We start from the raw sequence: 14031 nt of genomic DNA on the forward strand, positions 1-14031 counted from the left end.
GTGCTGTCGAATAAAGTACAGAGTTAGTTACGAAGTAGCTAGTAGTTACTAAGCCTCTGGTGTGGACTTTACGTTACAATTTAAGTAACAACTTACGAATGGCTGGTGCAAACCTACCAGGTCACCATTCATTTTCATTGTATGGAAAAGAGCAGCATGAATATCCTGCTTAACATCTCCTTTGTGTTCTACAGAAGAAAGAAAATCAAAATCAAGTTTTGATCAACCATGAGAATTTTTGGGTGATCTCTTTTAAGTTGATGGCAAATGTTAAAATTCCGTTTGATCTAAAGATATGACAGCAGTGCTTTCCCTTCTCCTAATAACAGGATCTAGAGCCTCAAAGGACGCGGAAGTGTCAGCTGCTCCAGCTCCGATACAGGAGCGTGAGTGCAACTCAAAGCCTTGTGACTTTTTAATATTACAACGTGTTACATTCTCGTAATGCAAAAAGACAGCAGCAATAACACGCAATATACAGTCAGTCTATTGTAACTCTGAATCTTTCTTTTCACAACCCCTTAAAACAGTTCCTATGTGCCGACCAACACCTGTGTACTGCCCAGCGCCCCCTGGCTGGTATGGTGAGTATTGCAGTCACCTATGATTACTGTAACTTAATGAACTTTAACATAAAAGACCTTTAAAAATAATATAAGCATCCTTAAATACCCTGAAATTCACTTTATCCTTTATCTTACAGTGCATCATATAGTTACAAGTAGCCCATTACCACCATCGGCTTTTCCAGGTATTCAAGACTTTGTTAATTCAAATGCATTCATCAAAATAGTTGACATCTGTTTTTACTAACTAAATTATGTGGCTGTCAAATGCCTAAAAATGCTGCCAGTTTCAGTATGTTCAATAGTTCAGTATGCTTAATACATCACTGCCTTATACAAGCTTTTTTAACATTACATTTTTCACTGTATTTTTCAGAATCAGAAGTTCCATTTTTAACAACTCATCAAGCTCCTACTGTAGTGAAAGGTGTTGATATCATAATATTTCTGAATTTTAATTCTATATTTGCCATTTGTCAATTTTGTTAAATCTGATTTAATGTTTCCTTTGCTTTAGAACCGGAAGCTACTAAGGCAAAACCAAAAAAAGACACTCAAAAGAAAGGTATAGTAGTAATTTGTCTTGATTTAGTGCCTGTAGTAAATATGTAGTATTTTTTTCCAGTTACATTGACATGTAAAAAGACCTGAAGCAAGTAATAACCTCTGACCTCCAATTTCAGAACCAGCTGCACCAAAAGAAAAAGCCAAAGCAACTAAGAAGGGTGAGAACTTGTTTAAAATGAAATGGAGACGATGCTTTACTCAATGTTTGCCATCTATCTATCTATCTATCTATCTATCTATCTATCTATCTATCTATCTATCTATCTATCTATCTATCTATCTATCTATCTATCCATCCATCCATCCATCCGAATCTGTGCATTTATATTTGTTTTTGTACATTTGTACTGTATGTGTTCAAGAGCCCACAGTTACTAAAGACAACGTAAAACCTTCAGTGGCAAAGAAAAGTAAGGACAATAGAAAAATGATGGCTAAATTTCCATTTTAGATCTACTTTCATACTAAATAAATCATTTTTTATGACTTAGGGCCAACAGTTGTGAAGGAGAAGCCTAAAAGGACAGGTAATTATGGTTCAGGAACTGACTTACAGTAGCAGTAGTTTTATATTAATGAACCATAACTTATAATTTCCTCTTTTACAGAGCGAGTGATCACAAAAGAAAAGGCAAAACCTACCTCTACTAAGAAAGGTAGATTTTTCAACTTTATTGTATATAATGTAAAATTACATTTATATTATCATAAATTTAAATGCAGTTCATAAAAAAAGATCCTGCGCAATACTACGGTGACCGGGAGGGGACATGTTCGGTTCGGCCACGCGATGTAAAGCCATGGCCTCGAGATCATATGTTGAGGGAACGATATATTTTTCTCGTGGCCATGACTTCATATTTTGAGAGAACGACATCTATTTCTCGTGGCCACGAGTTATGTTGAGGGTACCACACTGGTCAATACTGTAACCATATACAGCAGTCGGAGATGGAGATAACTGATGAAATAACATTTTACTTTGAATTAGGAATGTCATATAAAGATATAGCGCGGTTTCTGGCATTAAGACATGGGTACATATTAAGTGAAAGACACCTGAAGCCCATTCTTAAGTTGAATGGGCTTTTTCGTCAGAAATTTGCTAGCTTGAATGAAATACTCGGGTCACGAATAAAGTCCCGTTTAAGGCAATAAACAAAAACAAATTATGAGAAACTTAATTATGACGTTCCCACGAGTTTATATGTTGTGGCCACGACAAAACTAAGTGAACCGAACATGTCCCCTCCCGGTCACTGTACTACACAGATGCTTTATTAAATGGAGTATAAATAGAGTTGTCAGGCTATCTTAAAAACAATTACCACCAATCTGGCTGCTAAACATACAGGAATCATAAATCCTAAATCTTTATTACATCCTGTTCTTACTATAGAGCCAGCAGTAACAAAGAAGGCAAAAGTTACAACAACCAAATACAAAGGTAACCTCACATACTTATACAGTACAAACAAAAAATACATATTCATATTAATAGCTTAAACGTGAAATGTTTCATACTCAAAAAAACTCTCATAATGTTATGAAAGAAGGAAGAAGTCTTAATCCTTGTGTTATTATCTTGTATTAGCTCATTTAATACTCACAGAAAGAGGTTTAACTGTGTCATAAACTTGGTGTTTATAAATTGGTAACAGTTATAAATATTTCAGACTGGATGATATTTGTCTCGCTTCTATAGGCAGGTGTCTGTTAGCTGCCCCATGGCAATGTCATAAACTGTTCTGCTCAGCTTTTTTTTTAAAGTGTTGGACATGAAGACAGAACCTCAGAGTTTTGCTGAGTGAATAGTTGAATTCTGAAAAAAAAATATTTTTGTTTTGTTTTCCAGTACAAATATCTTAAAACAAGAAAGAAAAAAAAAGAAAAAAAAATTGGGTATGAAAATGTAATATTGTTTTGCCTATGAATTAAGTTTATTTTTCTGTCTCATTTGCATATTTCTCTCTATCTCTTTCTCTTTTTTCTTTTTTTTTCTTAATTTCCATAGATTTTTCAGAAAACAAACCTTAATATCTTCTGCCATTTTGCTTCTCAAGTAAATGTATCTTGATTTAGGAATAGTTAGATATTTGTACTGGAAAATAAAACAAAAGAAAATCAGTTTTTGCAGTGTAAGATGTGAAGATGGGCATTGATAAATACTACTTTTATTTCATAATACATCCTATAAATCTATACTTGTTTGTGTCTCTACATGGGAAGAAGAGAAAGCTGTAAAGCAAGTGAAGCCCACTGCAGAGGGTGAGTTATTTTATTGTAAAGTATTAGGTGATGCTTGCTTAAAGATTTTTAATTTAGCTCATATTTAACCCTCTAATACTGCATATTCAACTATTAAAGTCATCCAACATTGTTAGTGCTGCTTACATTAATTGACTTGTTGAAAAGATTGGCCTTATTATTTGTGCATGGATGTTAAAATGAGCAAAAAAATCAGTCTTGAAGGAGGGACACAAGCGTTATCATTGAAAATGTCTTAGTAACCATGTGGGAGAATTAGCAATTACCTTGTGCTTAAAGGTCCCATTCCATGGATTATTTTTATTATTTTATCATGTTTCCAGGGGTGCCCTTATAATGTTAGTATGTTTTTTAGATCAAAAATTGTTATAATTTAGAAATAAAAGGCATATTTCCTAGCCTGATTTCATTCCCTGGTTTGAACACTCTGTTTGAAGGGGCGTGTCTGCTGTGAGACTTCAGTGTAAACGCCCACTGCTGTGATTGGCTGACATGCTTGCATATGAAATATCTGGCATTACATGTGGAACTATCTGGAAAACTTTTACTATTACAGCTATTATACGTTTTTACTATTACAACTATCGGGATTAACGAATCGTGAGAAGTTTTTTAAGTATTTAGATCTATTTCAATTACATAAAAAATTGCAGTGAGCGTTGAGCAGATGACAGCCTGTTGATCGCGTGAAAAAAGATCTTATCATTGCAACGCAGTTTCTGCACTCACTAATGATTTCACCAATGCAAACATGAGGCATATAAATACAGTAAGAGCTTCGTTGTGCAGTGTAACAGCGTCATTTATTTCATAACGAGTTTTGGCAAGTGTCCAGATAAACTCGCGCTGTGTGATTGATTGACAGCTTGGACGATTGGAAAGGGATTGTTCTTTGATCGCTTTCTGTATATTAATCACAGTTTAAGTAAGATTATTTTCATCCTACTAAGAGAAACGATGTTAAGTTGATCGCTACTTCCATATTAAATCACTACTTACCGCTTGCTGGAATATAGTTGAAATTGCCCCCTTCGTCAGTATGAAACGCTGAGAGAAGCCTGCTTGATATTATCCCAGGTTAGAAAAACAGTCCGTGGTGAAATGGACAGAGCAAACTAACAACTTCGAATTAAACTTTTGCGGTATCCGATTATAGATAAACATCAACCGTCTGTTGACATTTCGCCATCAATACGCCTGTGTTCCTGTGGGCGGAGGTTAGTCTAAACACGGTTCTGGTGATGTCACTAATGAAGGAAGTAGAGGGGTGTAGTCCAATCGAGCCGTTTTTTGTAGTCAACTTCTGTTAAATAAAATATCTCGCTTGGCATTGAACTTTGAGCGTTATAATTTTACAGATATTATTTATACTCTAACAACAACATTACACACTAACTAAACTTTGAAACATGGAATCGCATGCAACGGGACCTTTAAAACACTCAAAACACCTTAGCAATTGCATAACAATGCCTTGACAACCAGCAACAAGACACTGGCATTTTATTCAGAAAATGTAAACATTTAATTAATAATATATTGTTGGGATATTTAGAATATCCTACCTGTTTTTCTTTTTTAATAAAATGTTTATTATAAACTTAATTGTTGTCTCGCTCTGAATGTGTTGAAGACACAAGTTTGTTTGAATGGATATTTCAATCAATAATCCTGCAAAGAACATCTACATTTAGTGAATGATTTTGTTCATCCTGAGAGATAGGTCACTACATTTTAGATTGCTAATGGACTCTTTAGAATTATTACGTGCAAAGCTTATCGACTTCTTGACAGGAAACCAGTATTTAATGTTTATGTGCTTTCAACTTCTTTAGTACATTGATGTCGTGCAAGGACTAACACATAAAATCCTGCAAGAGCTGGCAAATCGACAAGAGTCCAGACTAAAAGTAAAAGTAAAAGTGATAAAACACTTTAAAATAGCGTTTACTGCAAAAACAAAACAAAATCAACTCACTTAAATGAAAGGTTTAAGTATAAATGGTGCCAAAATGACAACCTTCAATGATAAGTGCATGTATGTACTGTATATACACATGCGCACGCACACACACACACACACACACACATTTACATTGTTGTATGTACTATATTGTATAGCATCAATGTAATTTGTTTATGTTTGATCATTAGTCAAGAAGAAGGCCACATCAACACCAAAAGCCAAACAAGCCATTAAAGAAGTTGTTGTGGGTAAGTTTTAATGACTATTTTTAACATTGCATTTGCATTATAAAAAAGCCCAAAAGACGTCTCTGTAATATAATAATAAAAATTATTTTCATGGCTAATAAACCTAAAACTGGATCCATAGAAGGTTTATGTAGAGTTATATTATTGTCTGCTATCAGGATAAAAAAGGCATGCATGACATAATATTGAGGAATTGTTTTTATATTAATTTCCCAATGGATGCGTTGTGTTCACCAGTACGTTTTATTTGCTTTTGTAAAAGCACAGAGAACTTACTGCATAGATGATTGTAAGATGGATCAAGGAAACAAAAAAAACCCTTAGACTCCAGTTGGCATAAGAAAATTGGATCTGTCAAGTAATATAACTTCAGATGAAGTCATGACAGAATTTCTCTATTTTTATGACAGGAGGTGTACCTTACAAGTTCTGCTTCATGACTATATAATCACTTAACTGAGCATGTTTTCCTGACACATTAATAATAGAAATAACTGATTTTAAACTTGATTAAAAGACGTATGCACACTTGAAGTGCAATTATGAAGGTGTTACATTGTAAATGTGTAAATGAAAAAACACATGATAGATAATGTGATGAGCATTATTCTCCTTCACCTCCAGAAAAACCTGTTCCAGCCGAGAAGAAAACATCTGAAGAAACCCAAGGTATGAAGCAGACATGGCTCTGTTTCAAAAACTAGTATGCTTACTATGTACACAGCATTTAAAAGGGACAAGTCAACCAAAAATAAAAATTCTGTCATTATTTATTCACCCTGATGTCATGTCATCTGAGTTTAACTCAAGAATTGGAAACCGGCTTTGTGAAGTGGATCAGCCATGTAATTTGTAAGATCTGACTTAAAATAATGATTTCTACGGCAGTTAACTCATAAATTTGTGATTTTTAAATATTTACAGAAAACGAGAGTTCATTTTACACAAACTATCCCTTTAAAAATGAAAGCAGTGAAATAGAGAAAGCAATTACATAATCCATTATGAGAAGCCCAGTGGAAATGTGGATTATAAACGAATTTAATTCAGTACTGAGAAGTGCTAAAAATATTTTATTTATTTATTTGTATCCTTTTAACCCTTAAATGCATGAATGTTTCGCCAATCATTCTTACGTATTTGGGTCTTTAGCGACCCGGATCTACAGTGCAATGCATAAGTGAATACACCCATGCTAAAGTTGACTAAAAAGAGGAATAAAAAATCATATTTTGGAAATTGAACTTAATGCCTTAATTAAAAAAATTAGGAAAAATCCAACCTTTAAGGACACCAATTTTCTTTGTGAATGAATAATGTATCGTAAATAAATAAATGTTCTTCCTTAAAATACATGGTGCATAAGTGAGTACACCCCTATGTTAAATTCCCATAGAGGCAGGCAGATTTTTATTTTTAAGTATTTTTTTAAAAAAAAATTTAGGATACTATGCATCCTGATAAAGTTCCCTTGGCCTTTGGAATTAAAATAGCCCCACATCATCACATAGCCTTCACCATACCTAGAGATTGGCATGGGGTACTTTCCATAAGATCATCTCTCAATGCAAATCAAACTAGCTTTTAGGCTAACTGAAATAAAATCATGCCAATCTCTAGGTATGGTGAAAGCTATGTGATGATGTGGGGCTATTTTAATTCCAAAGGCCAAGGGAACTTTATCAGGATGCATAGTATCCTAAAAAAAAATAAAAAAAAATACTTAAAAATAAAAATCTGCCTGCCTCTATGGGAATTTAACATAGGGGTGTACTCACTTATGCACCATGTATTTTAAGGAAGAACATTTATTTATTTACGATACATTATTCATTCACAAAGAAAATTGGTGTCCTTAAAGGTTGGATTTTTCCTAATTTTTTAAATTAAGGCATTAAGTTCAATTTCCAAAATATGATTTTTTATTCCTCTTTTTAGTCAACTTTAGCATGGGTGTATTCACTTATGCATTGCACTGTAGATCTAACACGGATGGATCTCTACCTGTCGCAATAATACACAACTCTCCTGATATTAGAGTAACAATTACAGAAGAATAAAATAAAGTATATTTTGTTACCTTTTGGAGCTTGGAAGGGTTCATTTTGAGCAAAAGTTTTATACAATCATCACTGTCCTCGTCAGAGCTTATTTCCCAGTACATTCAGCATCTGGCTCATATTTGCGATCTCAAACATATTCTCAAATCTATCATTTTCAGCATCTTCAAAATCAATTTTGATCGCTGACAGCTTCTTCACCAGATCCATCAAGAGATAGTGACACTAATATTTGATTGCGTTCAGTACTTGCTATGCAGTAAATCGCTGAGCCATTTCAAGTTTGCCTGATGATACTTCCTATTCTTTTGTTTTCTGCCTGCAGTAACTATGAGTGAAATGTCACTTCATCATTGTGTATCAGACATTGCACTTATCAAATATTCAATTGTTGTGCAGAAAAAATATACTTACACTGTTACACACCTCGAGTCGTTCCCAACCCTATACAATTTGTACAAAAAATGTATGGGAAAACAGGCATTCTTTTATAATTTTGTTCTTGTTATATTGTTTATAATGAATTAATTGAGGAATACTAAGAAGGTTGATGTCTAAAGTTAAAAAATGAATGAGGAGGAGGGTAGTGAATGACGTCCTGGGTCACTAAAGACCCGAAGTATGCATTTAAGGGTTAAAAGTATTGCATTGTAAGCTTAGCACTGTTAACGGCAAACATTGTTGTGAGCAGTTTGTAAATCAGTTCCATGTGGAGTGCTTTTTGTGTGGCGTGGAGTTCAAAATCAGTCACTTCTGAGGTTCTATTTCATTTAGAATGCTCCCTAGTAAGGCAGCGAGACATCTCTCTATTTTTTTGGAACAGAGCCCATGTGTTGCCATCATTTTCAGGTTAATCTTTGCTAACCATAATTCTGTCCTCAAATTTCTGTCTTCAGACAAACCAGCTGAGGCACCAGCAAGTAAGTTCCAATGTTTTCTGACGTCCATGAGGTGTGGAGAAGTATTGCGTGAAGCTTGAGATTAAATTTAGCCTGAGTGCTTCGCATAGTGCTGTACCTAATCATTCCAGATGTCAAAAGCAATAATCAAATGCATGCATTTGTGTAAGCAGTTTGAAACATCTGCAGACTACATTTAGAAATGCATTGTTCAGCATACATAGTGATCATGCGTACCTGCATATTGTAGAACTTGGGAGAACTTCAAAAACTTCCAGGCGACATTAAGGTACAATTCCTTATTCACCAAATGTATTAACATCACAGTTTCAATAACTGAGCCACAGTACACATTGTTACTATTCTAGGTTGTCCCACTTAAACCAAAGGGATTAAACTATTTTTAAACAGCATTAGTGAAATTACAAATTAAATTTAGCTATTAATACACTAATGCTGCTTGCTGGTTGGCCCTGTGTGAACTCCTAATGTCACTCTTTCACTAACTCCTGCCTAACACAAATCGCTTGACTTGCTCGTTAGAGACTCAAGGTCAGATTTAATAACCGTTGTGTCAAATTATTTCAGTGAAAACCCTGGGTCTTATTCACAAACCACTTGCCGTCCAATTTAATAAAGCACTATTCACTGCAAAAAATAATAATTTAATCAGTAAATATTTGTCTTATTTTTCTGTAAAAATAGTTAAGCATCCTTAAAGGAATAGTTCACTTAAAAATGAAGATTCTGTCATCATTTCCTCACCCTCAAGTTGTTTCAAACCTGTTTGAATTTCTTTCTTCTGCTGAACACAAAGAAACATATTTTGAAGAATGTTGGTAACCAAACAGTTGATGGACTGCACTGACTTCCATAGTAGTAAATAAATTACTATGGAAGTCAATGGGGTTCATCGACATTCTTCAAAATATCTTCCTTTGTGTTCAGCAGAAGAAAGAAATTCATACAGGTTTGAAACAACTTGAGGGTGATGATTTTTATCTATTTACAGATTCTTTCTTTATTTAATGCAACATGAAGTGGCAAATAAAGTCAAGTCGCCTTTATTTAGTGCTTTATACAATGCAGATTGTTTCAAAGCAGTGATAAATAGAGAAATAACAATCAATTACTACGTTTACATGCAGCCAATAACCCGTTCAAAACCGGAATATTAGCAATAACCCGGTCGCGCATGGCCATGTAAACACTGGCAAAAACCCGAATATGCTCATATCTCGGTTTTTAAAAACCCGAAAATGATCCCTGGGGTACCCCTTTTCTAACCCGAATATTTGGTCATGTAAACGCGTATCGGCATATCCCCATCAAAAGGAACATTGATTTGTGTTCTGCGCATGTTCTATTCGCAAGGAATCTTGGTCTTTTGAGTAGAGATGGCGCATACAAAAACCCGCGTGCAGTATACCGGAAGTAAACAAGAAGTAGAGATAAACACTAGTCAATTTAGTGTTGATTTAGTTTGTTTTTGAAACACATTTTGAAAAAAGAGAATCAGCTATAAGGCAGCCCTGCTGTCAATTCAGTTCAAGTTTAGTTCTCATCCAATCAAATCAATAATGTTACTGAATTTTAATCCCCACGGTTTGTGAATACCCACAAATGCAACATTTGTGTTATTTCAGTGCCACTTACTTGCAACTACTCTTCAGATGGACATTTCTTACAGTTATAGTTCACCAAGGAATTCTCTTTAATGTAAAAATGTGTTTCTCCTTGGGAAATCTCAGGATTTTTGAGGATATGTAATCCCACCAAGGTCTCAAGTGTCTTTTTTTATTCGCAAGCCTGGTTTTCATCCATTTAAAGTAACTTTTGAAGGTCGCCATTACTTTCAAATTCAAGTCTCCAACTCTGCCTCAATGGGTGTTCGCAGATATCTTGGTCTACTGCTTGTAAAAATTATTCCTTTGAGAACTGAGCTTTATCATGTCACCATATAACAAACCTGAAAACGAAATGCCACATTAACAGATATTCTATCCTTAACTGAAAGTATTTGCCATGTCATTTAAAGATTTGCTACAGCAGCACTTGTTATATGTTGAAATGAGTAAATTTTTCTGCAATTTTTCTCTCTAACAACTAATTAGAAGAGCTGAAAGTGGAGGAAAATGTCACGGAGGGCAAAAAGCCAGGTAAATGAATCTAATTCCACACCATACATTGCAATCGTCCACTGTAACAGAGTTTTAGAAACAGTGCAATAATATGTTACATTGAAATATGGAATTTTACATAGCATGTAACCTGTTGCCGGACAAACATCAAGCACAACTTCAACTGAATAGAGATGCTTTATTATAACTGAATAGCTTCAGTTATTGCTTTATATTCTGTTTATCAGTGGGTGTAATGCATTACACCCAACATGCACTACTGTAATTGAATTACTTTTCCCTTAGAAAAGTCAAGTAAGAGAAATTGGTCTCTTAATTGTTCTGTCATTTAGTTACCATTACTTCTGATGTTGCATTGAATACTTCATAGACTATAGAACAATACAAACAATAAAAGAGCAGTTTCATGTCTATCTTTGTAAAGTTCAACTGGTCGAAGTTGAAATGGGATTTAGAGGGTAATTAATTAGTAGTAAGTAATGCAATACTTTTTAAAGAGTAATTAGTACAGTAATCTAATTACACTGTTCAAGATGTAATGTTGTAGTTGCACATATTTTAACTTGAATTTTCCAATTGATTGTGTGTGTGTGTATATATATATATATATATATATATATATATATATATATATATATATATATATATACGGTTCGTGTGTATGTGTATGTTTTGAACTGTTCAGTGTTTTATGTATTTAGTTGTTGTTTTTTGCACATGACAACTGAGAATCACTTGTTCTTTGTGTTACAGGCAAGATACCGTACTTCCAGTGTGTTTTAATGAGCACAAAATCCAGCCAATATCCACTGCGGCCCATGTCCCCTGCTATGAGTCCAGCTATTAACCCCAGCATGATGAGAGCCATGATGGAGCAGAGGGCCGCGTTACTGCAGCAGAAAGCCCGTGCAGCTGGACAGTAATAGTCCGGCTCTGGCAGGTGTAAACTGCTTATGAACCGCTGTAAATACACAGTGCTGCTGAGCTCTCAAGAGCTATTCACCTAAACCATCACAGAGACTAAATAACAAATGGAGGTCACTGGTTTTTCAATGGACGCTCTCCATTCCTCCATAAGTGGCTTTTGAATCTAATCACAGTTTCACAATTTTGACAAAAATGAATATGCAATTACTTCAAAGAAATATAAATAAATTATAATGTACGTTTTGAAATATATTTAATGTCAAAGAAATGTTACTGGGTAGATAAATTTATTTATTTATTTATTTGAGATCTTAAAACAGCTGTTTACATTTGTTGCAGGGAAGATTCTGCTGGGTTTTTTTTTTTCACATTGTAAATAAGACTACTCAGCAGCTAAACAAATTTAGAAGTGGTTAAATAATTTAAGTGTTCCTTTAAATATTCAGATATTTATTTTTTTATATCAGAGTATATGATCTCATTACGGAAAGGAATACTGCAGCACACATTCACTTAGGGCCTTATCTTTTGGCGCAGGCCATTTCCTTTGGCTCACTGGTAATAAGATTATGCGTAGTATGTCTGGGTTCTACCAGGGTCTGGGATCTTTCTGCATTTGTATGCATGGCCATTAGAAAAAAGAAGGACGCCATTTGGACCGAATCCGATTTCTATCTTAACCAATGAAAAGAGCATACATCCTTATAGAATTGAAAGAGACATTAAGAAATTAAGGCACACAAAAGCCTCTAAATAATGAAAGGCTTTCATTTTACTTGACTGAGACTTTTTTTTAGTATCGCTTTAGTTAATTGAAACCCCCTATTGGGGTTATTAGATTTATGGTAGTGAATTCAATAGTGGAATATGTATAATATAACTTTTCATGTACAGGTAAAACCCAAAGCAATTGTGCTATACTTGTGTATATAAAGTATACCGAAAATTCAGTGTTTTACAGTATTTGTCCACCCTGCAATCGTTTTCTCTATTTTTCCTACATTGATCAGTGGTCTTCAATGTTTTTCAAACCGATTGACCCTTTTGTGGATACACAATGTATAAAATCAATTGTATTTTAAGCTTGGCCTAAAATATGCCATTTTAATGCATTTACATTCTTTGTTTTGTTGCTTCATGGATAAGCCATTAAGTAATTATTATTAAGAATATAATATTAGTAATAATTATTGGTAACACTTTACAATAAGGTTTCATTAGTTAACATGAACTAACAATAAACAATACTTCTACAGCATTTATTAATCTTAATGTTAATTTCTACAATTACTAATACATTTTTAAGATCAAAAGTTGCATCTGTTTACATTATTTAATTCACTGTGAACTAAAATGAACATGAATATTTTTTATTAACTAACATTAACAAAGGTTAATAAATTCTGTAAGAATAAATTGCTTATTGTTTGCTCATGTTAGTTAATACATTATGTTAACAAATGAGACCTTATTGTAAAGTGTTACTGAATTATTTGTAATCATTATTGGGATTATTGTATGTTATTTTAAGATTTTTAATGTGGGTTGGACAATTAAATATTTAACTTAGTTTTGCTTACCAGTAAAAAATTACTTTCTAACTTAGTGTTTCTGTGTTGTTTTCCAGTACAAATATCTAAACGTTCTTAAATCAAGATGTATTTACTTAAGAAGCTAAATTACTTGATATTAAGTCTTGGTTTTTTTTGTGTTTTTTTTAAATGAGTGGCAAATAAAGTAAATTCATGCTTAAACCAAGAAACAAAAAAATCTGCCAATGGGGTCAGAAAAACAATCTTGTTTTCACTTTGAATTAAGTTTATTTTTCTGACCCCATTTGCAGATATTTTCTTATTTTTTACTCTTTTTGAACTCAGAAAACAAAATATCTTGAGTCCTTTTGTTTCTCAAATAAATATATCTTGAGTTAAGAATGTTTCGATTTTTGTGCTGAAAAACAAGACAAAAATACAGAGTATACACGCCTGTTGAAGACCCCTTCCCTAGGTAGTCATCAAACAGTGTGTGGATTAACTGTAAAGTACAATAGTATATTATTTGACTTTACTTTGACCAACAGTGATTTTCAAGATGTTAATCTGAAGTCACTGTCCATTCTCAGAGGCATCTTGTTCTTGTAACATTTTGCTCCGAGCTTGATTCAAACCAACGTTTCCGGCATGAGAGGCGGGCGCGCTAACAAGGATACTAAAGACCGCAGCCTCTAGCGTGCCTCTTGAGGCCAGGGGAGTGAGGTTTACTTGCACAGCTTTTACTAGTGGCTCCGTTACACACACCTCCCTAAACCTCACTTCCCTCAGGGTCACGGCACCAACGTAACCCCTACGCACCGCTCCAAACTGGATTTGAACTGCCGTCTCTGGCATGG

The 14031-nt window shown here is 34.1% G+C and overlaps 1 protein-coding gene across 16 annotated transcripts in view; it reads left to right on the top strand.

The window, feature by feature from the left end:
- trdn (triadin) overlaps positions 1–12585 on the top strand; it is a 54363-nt gene extending 41778 nt beyond the window's left edge. For 12 of the 16 annotated variants that reach the window (XM_084091520.1, XM_084091511.1, XM_084091514.1 and 9 more), the window contains 16 exons: positions 330–386; positions 531–584; positions 704–751; positions 943–993; positions 1084–1131; positions 1250–1291; positions 1496–1543; positions 1625–1660; positions 1742–1789; positions 2533–2580; positions 3363–3401; positions 5556–5615; positions 6240–6284; positions 8572–8595; positions 10689–10733; positions 11469–12585. In XM_084091520.1, coding sequence (XP_083947646.1) covers positions 330–386; positions 531–584; positions 704–751; positions 943–993; positions 1084–1131; positions 1250–1291; positions 1496–1543; positions 1625–1660; positions 1742–1789; positions 2533–2580; positions 3363–3401; positions 5556–5615; positions 6240–6284; positions 8572–8595; positions 10689–10733; positions 11469–11638 — 863 coding nt within the window. In that variant the 3' untranslated portion in view covers positions 11639–12585. The remainder of the gene's footprint in view (positions 1–329; positions 387–530; positions 585–703; positions 752–942; positions 994–1083; positions 1132–1249; positions 1292–1495; positions 1544–1624; positions 1661–1741; positions 1790–2532; positions 2581–3362; positions 3402–5555; positions 5616–6239; positions 6285–8571; positions 8596–10688; positions 10734–11468) is intronic. The other 4 variants (XM_084091521.1, XM_084091525.1, XM_084091518.1 and 1 more) reach the window with 3 other exon arrangements.
- The last annotated feature ends 1446 nt before the right edge of the window (positions 12586–14031 follow it).

This window comes from Abramis brama (genome assembly GCF_963993115.1).
Source record: "Abramis brama genome assembly, chromosome: 18".
Lineage (NCBI taxonomy): Eukaryota > Metazoa > Chordata > Actinopteri > Cypriniformes > Leuciscidae > Abramis > Abramis brama.